This window comes from Lepisosteus platostomus, chromosome 4 (genome assembly GCF_059453375.1).
Source record: "Lepisosteus platostomus isolate fLepPlt1 chromosome 4, fLepPlt1.hap1, whole genome shotgun sequence".
NCBI classification, from domain to species: domain Eukaryota; kingdom Metazoa; phylum Chordata; class Actinopteri; order Semionotiformes; family Lepisosteidae; genus Lepisosteus; species Lepisosteus platostomus.
The window spans coordinates 68,092,162-68,108,393 of NC_142614.1; the positions used below are offsets into that span (position 1 = coordinate 68,092,162).

Here is a 16,232-nt window from a genome sequence, read left to right on the forward strand (position 1 = left end):
TCACCTTAATTGTTCGTGTAGTGAGTGGCCTGTCTCCTAGCTTATCCACATCCTGCACAGTCCTCTTCCTTCTCGGCCGGTCTTAACTTGGGCTCCTCGCTCGGTCTACATTAATCCCAAGGCTCTGGAGTATCCAACTCCTTCTGTTCTGTGATGCCCAGTTCTCAGCCTTGACTTCCTTTATCACTCCAGCACACCTCTTCACTTTCAGTCATCTCGAAGCCCCGGGTCTTTACTAAAATCAGTATGTTTTCTGATCTCTGGTTTTCCCCGGTTGATACTGTTTGGCCAAGGATGCTTATCTACAGCCAACGCTTGTGTCCCCGACACGGAATCGGCCATTTTGTTGTTTTGTTTTACTCTTTCTGGCCTCACAATCTGAGACCTCCTGTCTGTCTGCTGATGATAAGGCACAGGGAGTCCTCGGGATTCAGCCTGTGCCATCAACACCTCTGGCTTAGCTGTGGGGAGTAGGTACTCTGCTACCCGGCCAAGTGATACCCCACTCCTGGTCCAGCTGACCTTGTTCCCTGGCAAGAGCCACAACCCCAATACCGCTCAGCCTCTGTGCTGGGCCTGGGCCGTATTTTCTCAAGCCTGCCTAGGTTACTGAGTCTCACAGGCCTGTAAATCGGAACAATCCTTTGCTACTATGAGCTCTCGCTCTCCCTCCTTCCCTGCTGGTGCCGAGACACAGACTGGCTTTCTGACACGGCTACCTCTCACTACCCCACCAGACAAGGTGTGCAACTGCGCTTCTGGAGCCCTAGAAAACTTCAGAAGTTCAAATTGTCTCTTGTGTTGCAGACCAGTGTTTTTTCCAGCCCTTTTCTCCCTCCAAAATTGTGTCCTTGGTGGGGGGGACTGTGCAAGTGATATCGAGATGTAAAAATTCATATCAAGGTTTAATCTTGTTGTTTGTTTGTTTTTCTTTCAGGGAGTACAGGCCGCGAGAGAACGTAACCTTTGTGGATAACGGAACGAAGGTCTCCGCCTTGAACCCCAAGTCTTTCGTGTTTCTTCCAGAGATGTCCGCTGGGGACCCCGAGACTGACCGCCTGACAACGGTCAACATCCCAGCCGTGGTAAGGGGCGTCAGTGCGGCGGGGAACCAGGGAACCCCAGCAGCATTCGTGCTCGAGGGGCGATCGGCTTCGCACCCCTGTGCTCAGCGGGATCCCTCCACATCGCTTCTGTTTAACCTTGCTGTGTTCCGCGTTCTGTACAGGATACGGATGTTTTTCATTTTAACACCGCGCACTGCGTATGTCAAGAGTTGATGCTGTTTCAGCTGGGGAGGTAACAGCGGGTTACAACCCCTTCATTCACTCTCAAGTAAAGTTGTGTACTTTCCAGCGGTACACGGCGTCACGGCAGGCACGGCTTCCTTGGTCCCAGTGTGCGTCTTTAAGTTCATGAAAATACGATTAGGTTGCCATTGTAAGTCTGAAAAGGGCTATTTGCAAAGGAAAAATGGTACTAGGCATTTGTTATGCTAATCGCACGCTGAAACTCATTTGTCATAGCCCGGGAATGTTTATGCAAAACTGCTTTTTATGTAAAGGCACCAAAAATGCATTGCATTGTGTGCTCAAACCTTAAATAAGCTGTAGGTTCTAAGGATGTAATCAGCAGGTAAGAACAGGCTCTGACTTCTGTATCCTCTTGCTTGCTCTTGTTCAAAGACTAAAGAAAGAAGTTTTTCCCATTGGAATACAGTTAAAAGAGCTGCCAGAGTGTGAAGTCCGGTGAGGTGTGTCTGGAGGGCTCCAACACCCAGCCAGTGCAGCCTGAGGGTTTGTGAAAAAGGAGTGCTGCTAGCAGACTACGTGCTTTACAAAACTGCAATAAGTATTCAGACTTGTGGGCATGGTGCTCTGCTGCTCAGGGTCATATGCACCTATTCCCAAGGCTAGGGGTGGCCAAGACGCACTTTGTGGGTTGGAACTGTTGACATCAAACCCACCTACAGCCTAGATTGAGCCCTGAGCATCTAAATTTGTTTCTGACATCCAAAGCCCGTTCTGCATAATTCCTGCTTTCAGGACGTCAAAATGCCTTGAAACCCATCATTGACAAGTTGTTAAAAAAAAAAAAAGGCAGTCGGAGAATCGCTGGTCCGAAGGATATATGGGGCAGGCATGTGGAGATCATCGGTGTTTCTTCATTTCTTATTACTTATTGTTGCAAAACCTTTGGAGTGTCTCCTGTCCTTGGTCCTGTAGCTGCGAAGCGAGACCCAGCTCACTGTTGGACACTGAGGAAGTGGAACCCATTTAGTGTTTAAAAAAAACTGGCGGTGTTGTGAAATAGATGCAGTCTGGCTCAGAGCTTGGTTGTTCAAAGGCTGAGAGCCAAAGCACATTTGGAAAACTAACAAAGTGTTATTTAATCTGTTAATATTTTTTTCTAGTTTCATGCAGGTTACGCTTTAGTGTTCTTAACCGTATGTGCATACTCTTTGTAGACAAATAGTGCTAATGTTGCAATGTTGAACAGCAGTAGTAGTGTCTTCTCCCATTACTCCGATATCGATGGTCAGTCTTCAGGCCATAGTTCTGAATTTAAAATCTAATAAACCACAGATCTGAATGGTACAGAATTTTCCCTGATTTCCACAGTGTATCTTTTTTGGAAGGCCTGTTAAGCTTTTGTCCTACGGTATGGATTAAGTCCTGATATTTAAATTTGAACACACCAGACAATAAAGAGGCCAGGAAAAATCATTTCATCCTTTGTAACTACCGGGCGTTTTACTAATTGATCGATATTAATTAGTTTTCCTCTGTTGGAGATGAATACACCGCTGGCCTCAAGCCGATCATGACTGTAACTTCACATCTCTCTGGAAAGTGTGGTTTTCTGGGCAGGTTACGGTTATGGAAAACCATTCTCATGAAGCCGCTTGACTTCAGGGTCCTGCTCTAAAGCCCGTTTTTAATAGCTGCAGGTACAGTTTGTCAGCAGCCGGATCCAGAAGCCCAGGATAACCTTGGCGCTGTCCTGCTTTCTTTTCTCCTGCGCTCCAGGCCGTGATGGATGTTGTGAAGTCCAGCTTCCTCCTGAGCTCCATGGTGTCCTTGTGGATGGCCTCCATAGGCGTGGAGATGTTCATGACTCGCACAGTGAACGAAATACTGTGGGGCTTCAAAGACCCTCTTCTTTCGCGACTCAAACCCTTTAAGCCTGAGGTAGAAGAATACTTTGGGCTCATGTACAAGGTACGGCTGGTATTTGCGATTGTCTGTATTCAACAAAGGCGCGTTAAAAGCAGTTTCTGTATCTTTTTTTTTTTCAAAATTTGTGATTTTGTCTGTCTTATTAATCGTTTGGTGATTTTAAGCGGGTCTTTCTGTTGTAGTTTTCAGTCTTTTAACATTTACACGGATGAAAACGTTAGGTGGAGTAAGGTGAAGCAGGCAGTAGCATAAAAGAGACAAACACAGTAACATGAAGTGTTGACGTACTCCATACAGCAGGATGAGGAGTATGGATTTTTTTCAGTGTTGACATATAGATTTGCTTATTTTAAGTCTTAATGATGATGGCTTCTAAATAACAAAAGAATACAAAATGATTACCCGTCATGATCTTGTTTCATGGCCTTTGGTCAGGAGGACACAGAAAGGGGACAGAAGATGGCAGCTGGCTGCTTTCTAATTGAAGGCAGAGCTTCCTTTCTCTCGTGCCCCAGTACAATATAAACGCCTTTCCTTAATAACCAGTGCGTTGTTCAAAGGTTGCTTTAATTTTCAGAAAGGCCATCATTGGCATTTTCTGCGAAAGCCGGAAGCGCTATGCGCCATTGCTCCTCTTCCTTAAAACGTGTTCTGAAAGGGTTTTAATTAAGAATAGTCTCCTCTTTATTGTAGCTAGGGTGGTGCTAGTCATAAGTGTCCATTTTTAAAGCAGTGTAATAACTGTTAAGGCTTTTCATGAAACCATTAGATTACTGGACTTGGTAAATCTGTAAAAGTGAGCAAGAGTGCTGGTGAGCCTGAACTAGTTCAGAGTCCACTGAATGTTCATTTTTTTTCCCCCCCGTTAGAAAAACGGTTCCAGTGAAGGAGAGTTTGTTTTCCACACTGGAGAAGAAGACTACAGAGATTATGGGAAAATTGCTACGTGGAACGGTCAAAGGTAAAGACGTATTCAGTGTAATATACAGCGTAATATTCATTTATAGCATGTGACCGCACTAAACAGTAGGAACACTAAGCCAGACTGTTCAGCTGCAAAGAACAAATTGGTGCAGGGTCAGCAGTCAAGAGACTTACTCTTTTGCAACAGAAGAGTTTAAACGGATAAGGACTAATAGCTGTTTAAGTGCTCCATCGGTGACAGTTTTTTTTTAAATGGGGGAGATTTACAAGGCAAATGTCCCTGCAGGCTATACAGGGTTTATATTCTGATTTGGTTCAGAATGTCTGGATTGAAATAAACGAGTCAAGTGGCCAATTAACATTCCACGTGGTTCTACTAAAGCAAGCGAAAATAATAGTTATTTACAGGTGCTACACTCGTAACGAGATTTGGAGAGTGGCAAGGATGGCGATGCTGCTCGGAACATTAGAACAGCAATACATGAGTCTTAGAACCACTCTCATTTGTTTGGTATTTCCTCTCTGTACATATCTTCTTGTCCCAGATGCACGGACAGAGACTTACATTTTCTTCACTTCACAGGCGAGGCTGTTGATTCTATTCTTTAGCAATGTGTTGCTGGAAAGAATTAAGTTTCTGTGTATCTAGGCTGGGATCACGAATCTGTCAGTGCTTGGACTATGATTTCAGAGGAGAAGAGTCCATTTTGTTTGTCAGGCTCCGTTCGCGGGTTAGTTTCTCCAATGATCCAGGGATCCCACCCAGGTGTTTTTTCAAAAAAGCCAGGGTGTTAGTTTCATCGTCATGGTTGGGTCGCTTGTTCCGTTTTCCCATAACCCTCCTGGTTTTCATTTTAAAAGCAGTCCCATGTCGTTTTGAGATGTGCCCGTGTTACTTTACCTCGACCTGTTGGTGTGTGTTTGATGCTTGAATTAATAAAGAGAGGAGAGGTAATTCATCAGCTTAGTTAACCCTTTTAGACACCCTGTGTACTGTATTAAACTTGACTTTTTCAGATCCCTTTTTTCTGAACTACACTACACTATGTTCTTTTAGAACCCTTTAAACTACAGTAAGATTAGTTTTTGCTGTGCTTTGCACAAACAAGGGATCCTATTGTGTAAAGGAGTGGAGACCGTGATGAATAAGCATTCATTTTTCTTGCAAAACATATCTGAAACCTTCCCTTCTCTCCTGTAGGACCCAGCCTGCTTTATGGCTTAATGGCTTTGCATCTCATATTTTTATGTTCTTATGTACAGTTTACCGGATGCTCAATTAAATTTTATTTGATAAAAAAACATACAATATATCCATGCTCACTGTGGGTTAAGTACAGTATATCTAATCAGTTTTAGGAAATTTACACTTTCTCAGGCTTAACTTTCTTTAGGCTTTTTTTTTAAAAAAAGATACAGCCTAAATTGTTTTGAAGATCTCTTAGCAGATAAGAGTTCATTTCACAAAGTTGTTGATTTAAGGCCTGGAAATTTAAATTCCTGACTTCCTGGTATGTATTCTAGGAGTTGGTGGTCAGTTTTTAAACCGTTACGTACGCTGTTTAGGGTCAGACAACATTGCCTGCAAAAATGCTTTGATCTGATACAGTTTGCTTCTTCATGATCAGTATCAGCAATGCCCATTCTTGTGGTTCACTTGTACAGCCTTGCAGCTGTTACACTTGAATTGTAATGATCTGGGAGATGTTGGATACACCAGCACCCAATTCTGCAATTTCCAAGAGCACGCCTTGGTCAAGAACCACCGGAATCCCTCCCTATGTGCCTCTTTAGAAAACAAATGTGTAGAAAGATGTCTTGCAGCAGAAGCCAGTACATCTGCAGTTTGATCAAGGGTGACGTTGAGATTTATTCGGATTGTCTGGTTCGATCCTCCTCCCTCCAGTGTGGCAGTGCGTTCAGATCTCTGTTGGACATCTGAGGTAACCATTGTCTTAACATACTTGGACATTTAGCTTTTCATTAAAAAAAAACCCACATACTGTATAAAACTGCCTATAGCCAGATTCTGAAATGCAGATAAGATGTTCCCTGGCTGTGGCGCGTGGCCAGAAGAAGAGGCTCTTCCACGTGGTGCTGTGACCAGTAACCAGAGACTTTGGACACCAAAGAGCTTTTGCAGCACATTTTCTTTCCTCTCGGGCTGCAGCTAAAAAGAGGAAATTGTTCAGGTTTTTTTTTCCCATGATGGGCTTGATGTTGACTACCGTCTAGCTGTCTTCTTTTCCTGTTTAAAAAGATGATTATAAGAAATTCTCTTCAAGACCTATAAAGCTTAATTTGTAAAGTTTTTGCGCGTCAACGTCTATTAAGTTAGGGATCTTGCATGGCATTCTTAACATTTCCATGTGGTACAAGAAAGTCTTGTAGTAGAAAAAAGGAATATTCGAAAGAGAGGGTTGTTTTTACAGAGTGCTGATCCCGTATAGAGGTTTTGTTAAATGACTGGATTTGCGACATGAGCAAATATTGGCCCACCATCTCCTGCCATCTCCTGCCATGAATCTAGCTTAAAATTGAATTTGAATTGAAAAGGTCCTGAGTAGAAAGTATTGAATCCCATGCAGGTGTCCCAGACTCTGTGGAAGTAAAGGTCCCTCCTCAATTAATTACACTACATTTTACCCCTTGAAGAAGTCTTCTCCAGTGTTGTGGAAATGTTGCTGGACGTCTGTTAGCTGCCAGAAAGTCATGGAACACCGCGTTTGTGCTCTAAACTAATTACTTCAGTATTGCCGGGCTAAATTAAAGCCAGTAATGGTTTGCTTTTTTATGTAATAATAATAATAATTGCTTACACTTATATAGCGCTTTTCTGGACACTCCAATCAAAGCGCTTTACAGGTAATGGGGACTCCCCTCCACCACCACCAATGTGCAGCCCCACCTGGATGATGCGACGGCAACCATAGTACGCTCACCACACATCAGCTATCAGTAGGGAGGAGAGCAGATTAATGTAGCCAATTCATTATGTGCTACAACTGTGTGTTTCAGTGCTACTGTGGTATACACTTCAGTCTGATTCCCCATCCATACCATCATCCTTCATTTGACCTCTTTTCCAGCAGCTGGGTGGGTGGGTTAGGGCTTCACTGAAGCGGGGGCTTTGTTTGTGAGAGGTGCGTTAACCCGGTTGACACTCTCTTCCTCAGCACGATGCAGTGGTGGTCTTCCAACCAGAGCAACATGATCAACGGCACAGATGGGGGCGCCTTCCACCCGCTGATATCGAAGAATGAATCGCTTTTCATCTTTGCGGCCGATCTGTGCAGGTACGCCTTGCTCTGCCGTCTTCTCGTTTATTTATTTCTTTTTTTTTCATTTTGGCGTAAGCCATTAGCAGATGCAGCTATCCTTCACTTCAGTTCAGACTTGCATTAAATTCGGTGTTTAATTCTGCGTGATGAAGTGAGGATTATTTTGAAAGTGATGATGGGGCACAGTGTCACTTTTTGTCGTGAAGTACCATCTATAAAACATGAACAGCCTCATTTCCCCAAAGTGTCCTGCTGTAGTTCTGTAGTAATCCAGTTCCGCTGCAGTGAAAACCAGCGGGTGTATGAGCCTCCAGCAGCAGAAGCTCCTGATGGGAGACTCTAGGACTAAAGTGATTACAGCGTATGATAGAATTTCACAGGCATGCTGTATGATCCCTCCGTTTCTCTCCAGGTCTATTAGAAGTAAAGTCTCTTGCCAGACCTGACCCGGGCAGTGCTTTTTTTGGCTTTAAAAGACAAGTACACATCTGTAGTGCTATAGGAGCAGAGCTCCAACTTAAAAATGGCACCATGTCGGAGGGAAATTTGCAATTTGCACACAGCTGTATGCGGGGAAAAAAATGGAATAGATTTTCAGAAGCAGTTTAACCTCAGTCTCTTAATGCGCATGCTTACTTAGTGAACTGTTTCTTTGACTAACCCTTGCACTGGTTTCAGTGTGACTTTTTACCTAGTAATGACCTTGTTTTTGATTTTAGTGATGGTCCTGTTTCTATTTGGGATTTGGGCCAAATATTTGCTTTGGGCGGTGATGAATTTGATGGCCCTTTATTCTGCATGGAAAGTATTTGTTGTAGCAGTATATTATCTCTTGGATTCATCTGAGCCATGGACAGCTCTCACATGATTTTCAAGTAGCCTCTTACAGTACTTTCACCTAGTTTCTCACATGGCAAATAGCTCTTTTTTGTTGCAGTAGGAAGGTAATTCTCACTGCTATACAGTTGACCTTCCAACTAAATATTCTGAAGGGTCATTTACTTCAATTCATATGCCAAAGTATTTTGACCTTTGTATTTCCTTAGCTAATACTGCAGTTTCCATCTGTCCCTTCCATGCTGGTCCTCCAAGTGAATGGAATGTCCTGATCCCTTTGTCTGTTTCAGACTGCTGGTACATTGCACTTTAATATACTGCAGGTAAAAGGAAAGCATTTCCACAACCTTCTCTGTAAAGACATAGTTCCTGATTCCAGTTCTAAATGCCCTGAGTTCTTCTTCTGTCCTGGTTTCAGTTTTGATTCTAAAGTAAATTTTGGACTTGACTTTGTCAGTACCTTCCAGGAATTAAAATAATTGTATGACGTCTTCTCTGTTCAGAGCGAAATAGTTTCAGTTCCTTTAACTTAAAGATTTCTTAAAGGTCTCGAATTAGTGTTCTTGCCCTCCTCTAATCTTTTTTTTTTGTACACATGAAAATATAGTGTGTGAAAATATGGGAGTATGTAATTATTATTTGCTATCCAAAAAACACAAAATAGCTGTCAAATGTGTTGAAAGCCATCAAAGAAGAAAGGGGGGGAAAATCTTGCGTACTAGGATAAAAACAGATATTTGCAGAAACTGATTATTACCACACTCTTGTCAAAGGGAGTGGTAGGTATCTGCATTCCTAAATTGCACAAATTTAGCAGCTATGAAACCACATGGGGAGATACGTACTGTAATGAGGCACTATCTCACTTACTGGAAGAGTTGGTTTTTCATCTGTGGTTTAGACTGAAGATAAAGTTAATTCACATTTAGTTCACTTTTCCTATAACAGCTTCATGATAAAGTTTGACAAAATGTTCTATTCTGTTCCCTCCAGGTTTCTTCATACCCCCGATGAAATATGAACAAAAAACATAACCCAATGATTTAGTTTGGATTATGCGTTATGAAAAAGTCATCCTGTATTTAATAAAATGATATTTGTTCTAAATCAATAAATCCAGACAACACAAGAGTCACATTTATTTATTGACTGCCCTGGACCAGTACTTTGTATTTTGTAAAGCCTCCTCTGGCAGGGGTTATACTGACAAGACAAAAAAATCTTGAATCTTGAATTATTTTCCATATACAACAAGTGTGTTGGAGTTTTTACTCGTTCAGCAGTACCCAGTAACAGAGAAAAAAAAATAGGCAGAAATGAAAAACGGACACGGACAATAAATTTAGACATTAGGCATTATAATACAGCCAAGACAGGACATAGTGCCAACAGTGCAGTACCTTAAAGTGCAGGTGCTAATTTGAGCTGTTTATGATGCGGACTGCTTGGGGGAAGAAACTGTTTCTGAATCTATTGGTAAGTGGTCTGATACTGCGACCTCCTACCAGAACCCAGGGGTAAAAAACGGATCGTGGCCAGGATGAATTGTAGTGCGAGTTCCTTCATTTGGTTTTCTTTTGTGAACTGTGTTCTTGAGTTCTAACCATCAAGGTTCAGTGGGACTGAGGACTGAGGTGGCCTGCCAAGAACATTTATTATGTGTGCAATCAGACCATTTCTTTATTGGTTTAGCGGTTGATCATTATGGATCAATATTCTTATGCTGGAATGTCACTTTTTCAGCAGGGAACAAGGTGTTTGGTCTAAATGTCTTGGCATCTTGGGGATTTCCCCCCAAATGTAATAAACCTACCACCATATTCCACAGTGGACATGTTTTCTCAATGTGAGTGGCAAATTAATGCTAACTGTAGTCCCTAAAACCTCTATCTCCCCTTCATTTGACCATAAGACACGATTCCAGTTGTCTGACAAATTCAAGTCAGTCTCTTTTGACACTAAAAGAGCTATTTCCTTGCAGTCTTGAAAGCCATATTCACGCGGTACTTCAACACTATGTACCCTGTTGATGCTGGTTTGTAATGGAGATCTTTGTCTGTTGCCTGTGGTTGATTTCTGAACCACTTGTCTCATGAAACATGGTGACAAGATAGTCTTGCTTCCTCATACTGGCAGGGCTGCAACAATACCAGTAGGCCTTAAGGTTTTAATAATGGACACTGTAGTGAGCAGTGGTTGATTCTTCACTTTGTGGGCCATCTACCTGCATTGTTTGGCAGTGCTTCTCTTGCATGGTGTTTTTCTCCTTTTCATTGCTAACCACAGTTCGCAACCACTGACAGAATCAAAACCACCCTTCGGATCTAAAGAAAGGTGGAAGAGAATCATCTGGATGTATTGTTGATCTCAAGCTGTTGAGCCCTTGACTTTATGGTGAGCTTAATAAAGGATCTCCTTTGAGAAACGCGTGCACTTTTCTGATGGCATTCGATTCCCCACCTGCAGGTCAATCCACGTGAACTTTGAAAAGGACGTGGAGGTCAAGGGCATACCGGCGTACCGATTCTCCCCGCCGCTGGAAGTGCTTGCAAGCCCTGAAGACAACCCCGCCAACGCTGGGTTCTGCGTGCCACCCGGAGACTGCCTGGGCACTGGGGTGCTGAAGGTCAGCGTGTGTCGTAAAGGTAAGGAGCTGCCCCTCCCCTCCTGGCTCCGCCCCAACCCCGCCCCTAGCTCTGTGGTGGGTGTGGCCATGACAGGAAGTCCCGTCTGCCCACTTCCTTTAAATAGGGGTCCAGCTGCACCTGCAAGCAAGTTGAAGTGAGAAATTTTTCTTGATGGGGCCAAGGTTTTGTGTCACACATTGCAATACCTTTTGGGTAATTTAATTTACCATGCAGAATAATGCCATGATTTTTTTTTCTGCGTGAAACTGCATCCAAATCATAATTTCAGATCATTTTCCCATGCACAGCTGCACAGCAACACATTTCTATGGATTCTCTTGTTTGTGACGTCTGAAGTTCACATTGTGCAAAATTGATTTATTCATGAAGGAAATTTAATTTCCATATCGGAAATTGTTTCTAGCGGGGACAAAAATGCCAGGTTATATAAAGACACATGAAATATTTTTATGAATTCTAACATAGACATTGGTAGGAGTGAAATATAGCAGTCTGAAAGGCAGGCATTCAACAAAATTGGTGCAATCCTCTTATTATCAAATTGGCAAATCCTTCCAGTGCCTGATGAAATTCCTCAGATTGATTGATAACTGTAATATAGTTTATTATAAGATCAGGACCAGAATGATATATTATTAATTTAACATATACTTTCTTTAATATATTTAATACATTAAGAGGTTTTACTCTTACAGCTACAATTTTGACAATTAGTCTGTAATTCTACATTGTGACATTGTGTGTCTGGAAAATAACATCAACATTTAAGTCTTTTTCACAGGCATCTTCAAATTTACAGTCCATACCATACCTTCAGTTTTGTTTCTGCTACCTGCATGTAACAAGCTACTGCTCGTGTTTATATTAAACTTGGTCTGCATGGTGTTGGCCAAGTGATTCATTGTTTTTGAACTTCCTTTCCAGCTACTCCAGTGTTTGCTAATCTTCCTATTTTAGGATGGTCTGAGAATTAATTTAGTTTACTGAACATGCTAGAATCTAGCTCAAAGCTGCTCATTCCTAGTCCTGGGTGGCCAGCGTGTCTTCACATTTTGATGTTCAGCTGCAGTCATATCCAATTTCGGTTCAATATTGATTAAATGAACAGATTCTCCCAGCTCTTCATCTGCTTATGCTTTAAAGACTGCACACTGGCATTCCAGAACCTGGTCTGAGGCTCCTGATCTAGATCATCAATACTGCATAAATTGGAAAGAATAGTGTTCCTAATACAGATTCTTGGGGTACTGTACTTAATAAATTCCCCATATTGTAGCATTCCCCCTTATTTGTTTTATCCAGTAACCATATCTCAAACCAGAACCATGCATTAACTTCACTGCTTGCAGTTAAAGAATTAACTTTTATGCAAAGCTTTATTGTAAGCCTTCTGGAAATCTAAAATTACTTGATTTGATGGTCACTGATTGATGGAGTTGGTATCTGACAGCAGGGTGTAACCTCGTGACAAGTGTCAAACTGTGCGTGTGACTTGACGACTGGAAACCCACATATCCACATTAAAGTACCCCTTTTTTAAACTTACGGCACAGTGAACTTCTGCCCAGAGCACCACAGCCGAAAGGGACAGAAGGAAAGCATTCACCTCTGTTCCACTGCCTTTTCCCAGACAGAATGTGACTCCAAATAGCAGTTGTGGAGCCCATCATGTGATATCAAGGAAGGGGAGCTGTAACAATAATGATTGTGCAATGCTTTTCGTCCCTACTGTGCAATTTGTAGGAGCTGACTCACCTTCAAGAAACCATTATTCCCACTTCCCACTAGGTGAAAGGTTTTTTACTTATTGTCTTTGCTTGCTTAAGCAAAACAGATTCCTACAGCGGCTCTCAACTCCTTGAGAATATCGAAGAGGCCCCAAACATTCAGAGAAGCATTAGACAAGATTCAGAATGATTGAAAAATAACATTTTATTAGATATTTTTACATTTTCCTTTTTAATTTTGATTTCATGGAGGGCGTGCCGTGAAATGCACCACATTTTATCATGCAGCTTAGCCATTATTTTATGACCCCTGGCTTGGATTGGGTATTGGTGGTGGCTGTGTGCACTGCCCAGGCATAGGAGGGCTTCTTTGACACCCTGCGGGACTGCACAATTAAATCCCCAGCTAGGGTTAGAGTTAACATTCCCTCAATACGTGGACATTTTTTACTCGCAGTGCTGGATTCCTGGGCCCAAGTCAACTTTAGGATGAGTGATAATTTGCTCCTATCTGTACTTTTATTTTTCAGAGACTTTTGGCTGCCTGCATTGTATATTGCCACATTCAGTGATTGTATCCAAATACTGAGTCAGATGAAAACTTTGAAGAAAACCTGTTCTAATGGGTAAACTCTCCCAATTTTGTCATTTAAAGTGCAACTTCAAGTATAACTGCAGGCAACATTCTGCGGTTCTTGTAACCCTACAGTACACTGGCCTAAAATTCATAGTGATTAAAATGCCACTGTACAGCTTTTTTTGCCTCAATGACCGTTTGCCTAAAGAAAATAGATTATTGAAGAAGATGAATTTCCAAGAGCCTTTTAAGAACTGTTTTGATTTGTTTGCGAGTCATATTTCTGCAAGTCATTGAAGGCTGCAGCCAGATCAGCCATATTGCCCGGCAACTAAAAGCTGACAAGCAACTGGAGCTCAGCAGGTGTGAGCCTGGCCAGTACCTGGATAGGAGACCTCCTGGGAAAAACTAAGGTTGCTGCTGTGAGTTGGGCCAGCAGGGGGTGCTCATTCTGCGGTCTGCGTGGGTCCTAATGCCCCAGTATTGTGACGGGGACACTATACTGTATAAAGGCGCCGTCCTTCGGATGAGATGGAAAACCGAGGTCCTGACTCACTCTGGTCATAAAAAAATCCCAGGGCATTTCCCGAAAAGAGGAGGGGTGTAACCCCAGCATCCTGGCCAGATTTCCCCCTGGTCTTTACCAATCAGGGCCTCCTAAAAATCCCCATCTATGAATTACTCTGCTCTCCTCCCCACTGATAGCTGATGTGTGGTGAGCCGTCGCATCATCCAGGTGGGGCTGCACATTGGTGGTGGTGGTGGAGGGGATCCCCATGACCTGTGAAGCACTTTGAGTGGAGTGTCCAGAAAAGTGCTATATGAGTACAAGGAATTATTCATTATTATTATTATTCATTATTCATTATTATTATAGATGTGCACATTGTCATTCTCTGGAGGAGCCCCGGTTTCGTACGTCCCATGTGAAGGGGCAGCTTTGTGTATTGTGAGGAAGCTACTTGAACGTCCTCTTTTGGGTGTTGTGGAAATATTCAGTCTTGGCAGCAGGATACATCGTGCGAGTAGCAATACCAAAAAAAACAGGAACCGAAATGGAACAAGTGCCACCAGAACAAAGCCCTGGACTGGATGTTCTTGTTGGAACAATTAAGGCCAAGGGTTATACAGTTAAGTGATCGTGGCATCAGTGCACAGTAGTCTAAAGGTGCTGCAGAACAATGAACCGGAAGGTACCTTGAACCTGTTTATTTGAAAAATGCGAGCATTAATCTGTGCAGTTAAACAAAGCATGATACCCCTCCCGTCCTATGTACATGTCACTGAGCGAACACGGAGTACGAAATGTGAAATGCAGACACTCGCAGCTCTCGTTTGCAGGGTCACTGGAGTGGAGGGCAGGATCTGTCTTACTCTACCCTTCCTTCTTCAGACAAAGCTCGTTGAACTTTAACACGCTTTTTGTTTGTAGCCAGATGTACGAGTGGCTCAAGCGCTCGAGATGCCCTTCCACTCTTCGGACCTAAAGCTGCGATTGTGACGATCGTGTTGAGAACAGAGGGGATAAAGTTCCAGTTGTGTTGGGTTTTTTTTTGGGGGGGGAAGGTTGAAAATGCACTCCAGCCTTTACAATCTCAGCTGCTGCTGTTCTGATCTCTTCCTCACCGGCACTGTTGTGTTCTGACTTTCAAGGTGCTCCAGTCGTGGTCTCCTTTCCACACTTCTACCAGGCCGACCAGAAGTACATCAGTGCCATCGAAGGGATGAGGCCAAACAAGGAGGATCACGAAACCTTCCTGGACATTAATCCAGTAAGAGGAGCCCGCTTCCAAAATCCCTTGTGTCAGACTGTTACACAACAGTTACGCAACTGTTACTGTTACCCCCGCAGACAAGGGAGGAAAAACATTAGATCATACTGGGAAGAGCCGCAGAAAAATCCGAAGAGCTGTCTTTTTTTTAAGAAACGTTGGTAACTTTTATCACTCCCCCGAACCGCACTGAGATTCCTCACCCAAATGTCAAAAATGAATTTGCGAATTATTTGTGCTGCGTCTTCGAAAGCGAATGAATTCGGAAAGCCATGGGTGGCAGGGTGACATTGACGATAAGCTCTTGCGGCTCACGGCTCCAGGGTCCAGGGTCTCGGGCATGCTTTTTGACCAGGGCTCCTTCTCCTTGGAGTTTGTTCTCCTCTGTCTGCGTGGGTTTTCTGCGAGCGCCTCAGTTCTCTTCCACCTCCCCAAGACAGGCCGGCTAGGTGAATTGGTGTCCCTAAACCGTTCCTGTGTGGATGTCCTGAGATCTGAGGTCCTGTCCAGGGTGTGTTCCCCTTTTGCGCTCTCTGCCTCTGGGATAAGCTCAGGGCTGCTACGGTCTTTCTAGCAATGAGCAGCTTTGTGACGGTTGGCTGGATGTACTTTCCTGCACCATCTAGTGGACAGTGTGTGAATCAGACGGTTGTGTTCAATACAGAGCTGGACAAAAATTAGTTTTTGGAAATGTTTGGAATTTTGGAAATTGCTTTTCTCCAGCAGTGGAGTTACCTTTTTTTTCCCCTTTTAAAGGGATTGGAAAATCTGATGAATATTGAGTAGGTTAAACTAATAAAGCACAACTTATTTTTTTGAGGTATCTGTGTGGCTGAAAACACTGCAGATCACATATAAAAAAACACTGAACTTCCACTGAAGTTGCTTAAATATGCTGTTTAGCCTAGACATGGCTCAGTAGCTTCTTCCTTGCTCCAAAACTTTTACTCCCTTAGTGTAAAAAGTGGGTCTTGTTCCTGGTTTTAAATGCATTTCCACAAAACTTTTTTTACTTGTCCTCGGGGTCTTGTTTGACTGGTTCTCAATCAATCTACTGGTTTGTCTTTACAGTACATTTACAGATTTTGAATGCTTGAATCAGGTTTCCTCTTCTCTGTCTTGGAAAAGTGTTCATATGCCAGAAACTCTAATTTTGGTCTTGTCTTCTCTCTACAGACTACCGGTTTCCCTGTGCGCGCCTGCAAGAGAGCACAGATGAACATTTTGCTGAAAAAAGTCAGCGGCTTTCCGTAAGTTTCAAATCGGCTTAAAAAAAGTGAAAATCAA

General features: G+C 42.9%; 1 protein-coding gene across 2 annotated transcripts in view; it reads left to right on the forward strand.

Annotated features, from left to right (window-relative positions):
* LOC148673672 (lysosome membrane protein 2-like) overlaps positions 1–16,232 on the forward strand; it is a 37,557-nt gene that overhangs the window by 13,640 nt on the left and 7,685 nt on the right. For both annotated transcript variants that reach the window (XM_088630414.1, XM_088630413.1), the window contains exons 3-9: positions 938–1,085; positions 3,030–3,221; positions 4,049–4,140; positions 7,280–7,399; positions 10,688–10,866; positions 14,827–14,945; positions 16,122–16,195. In XM_088630414.1, the coding sequence (XP_088486540.1) occupies positions 938–1,085; positions 3,030–3,221; positions 4,049–4,140; positions 7,280–7,399; positions 10,688–10,866; positions 14,827–14,945; positions 16,122–16,195 (924 nt within the window). The remainder of the gene's footprint in view (positions 1–937; positions 1,086–3,029; positions 3,222–4,048; positions 4,141–7,279; positions 7,400–10,687; positions 10,867–14,826; positions 14,946–16,121; positions 16,196–16,232) is intronic.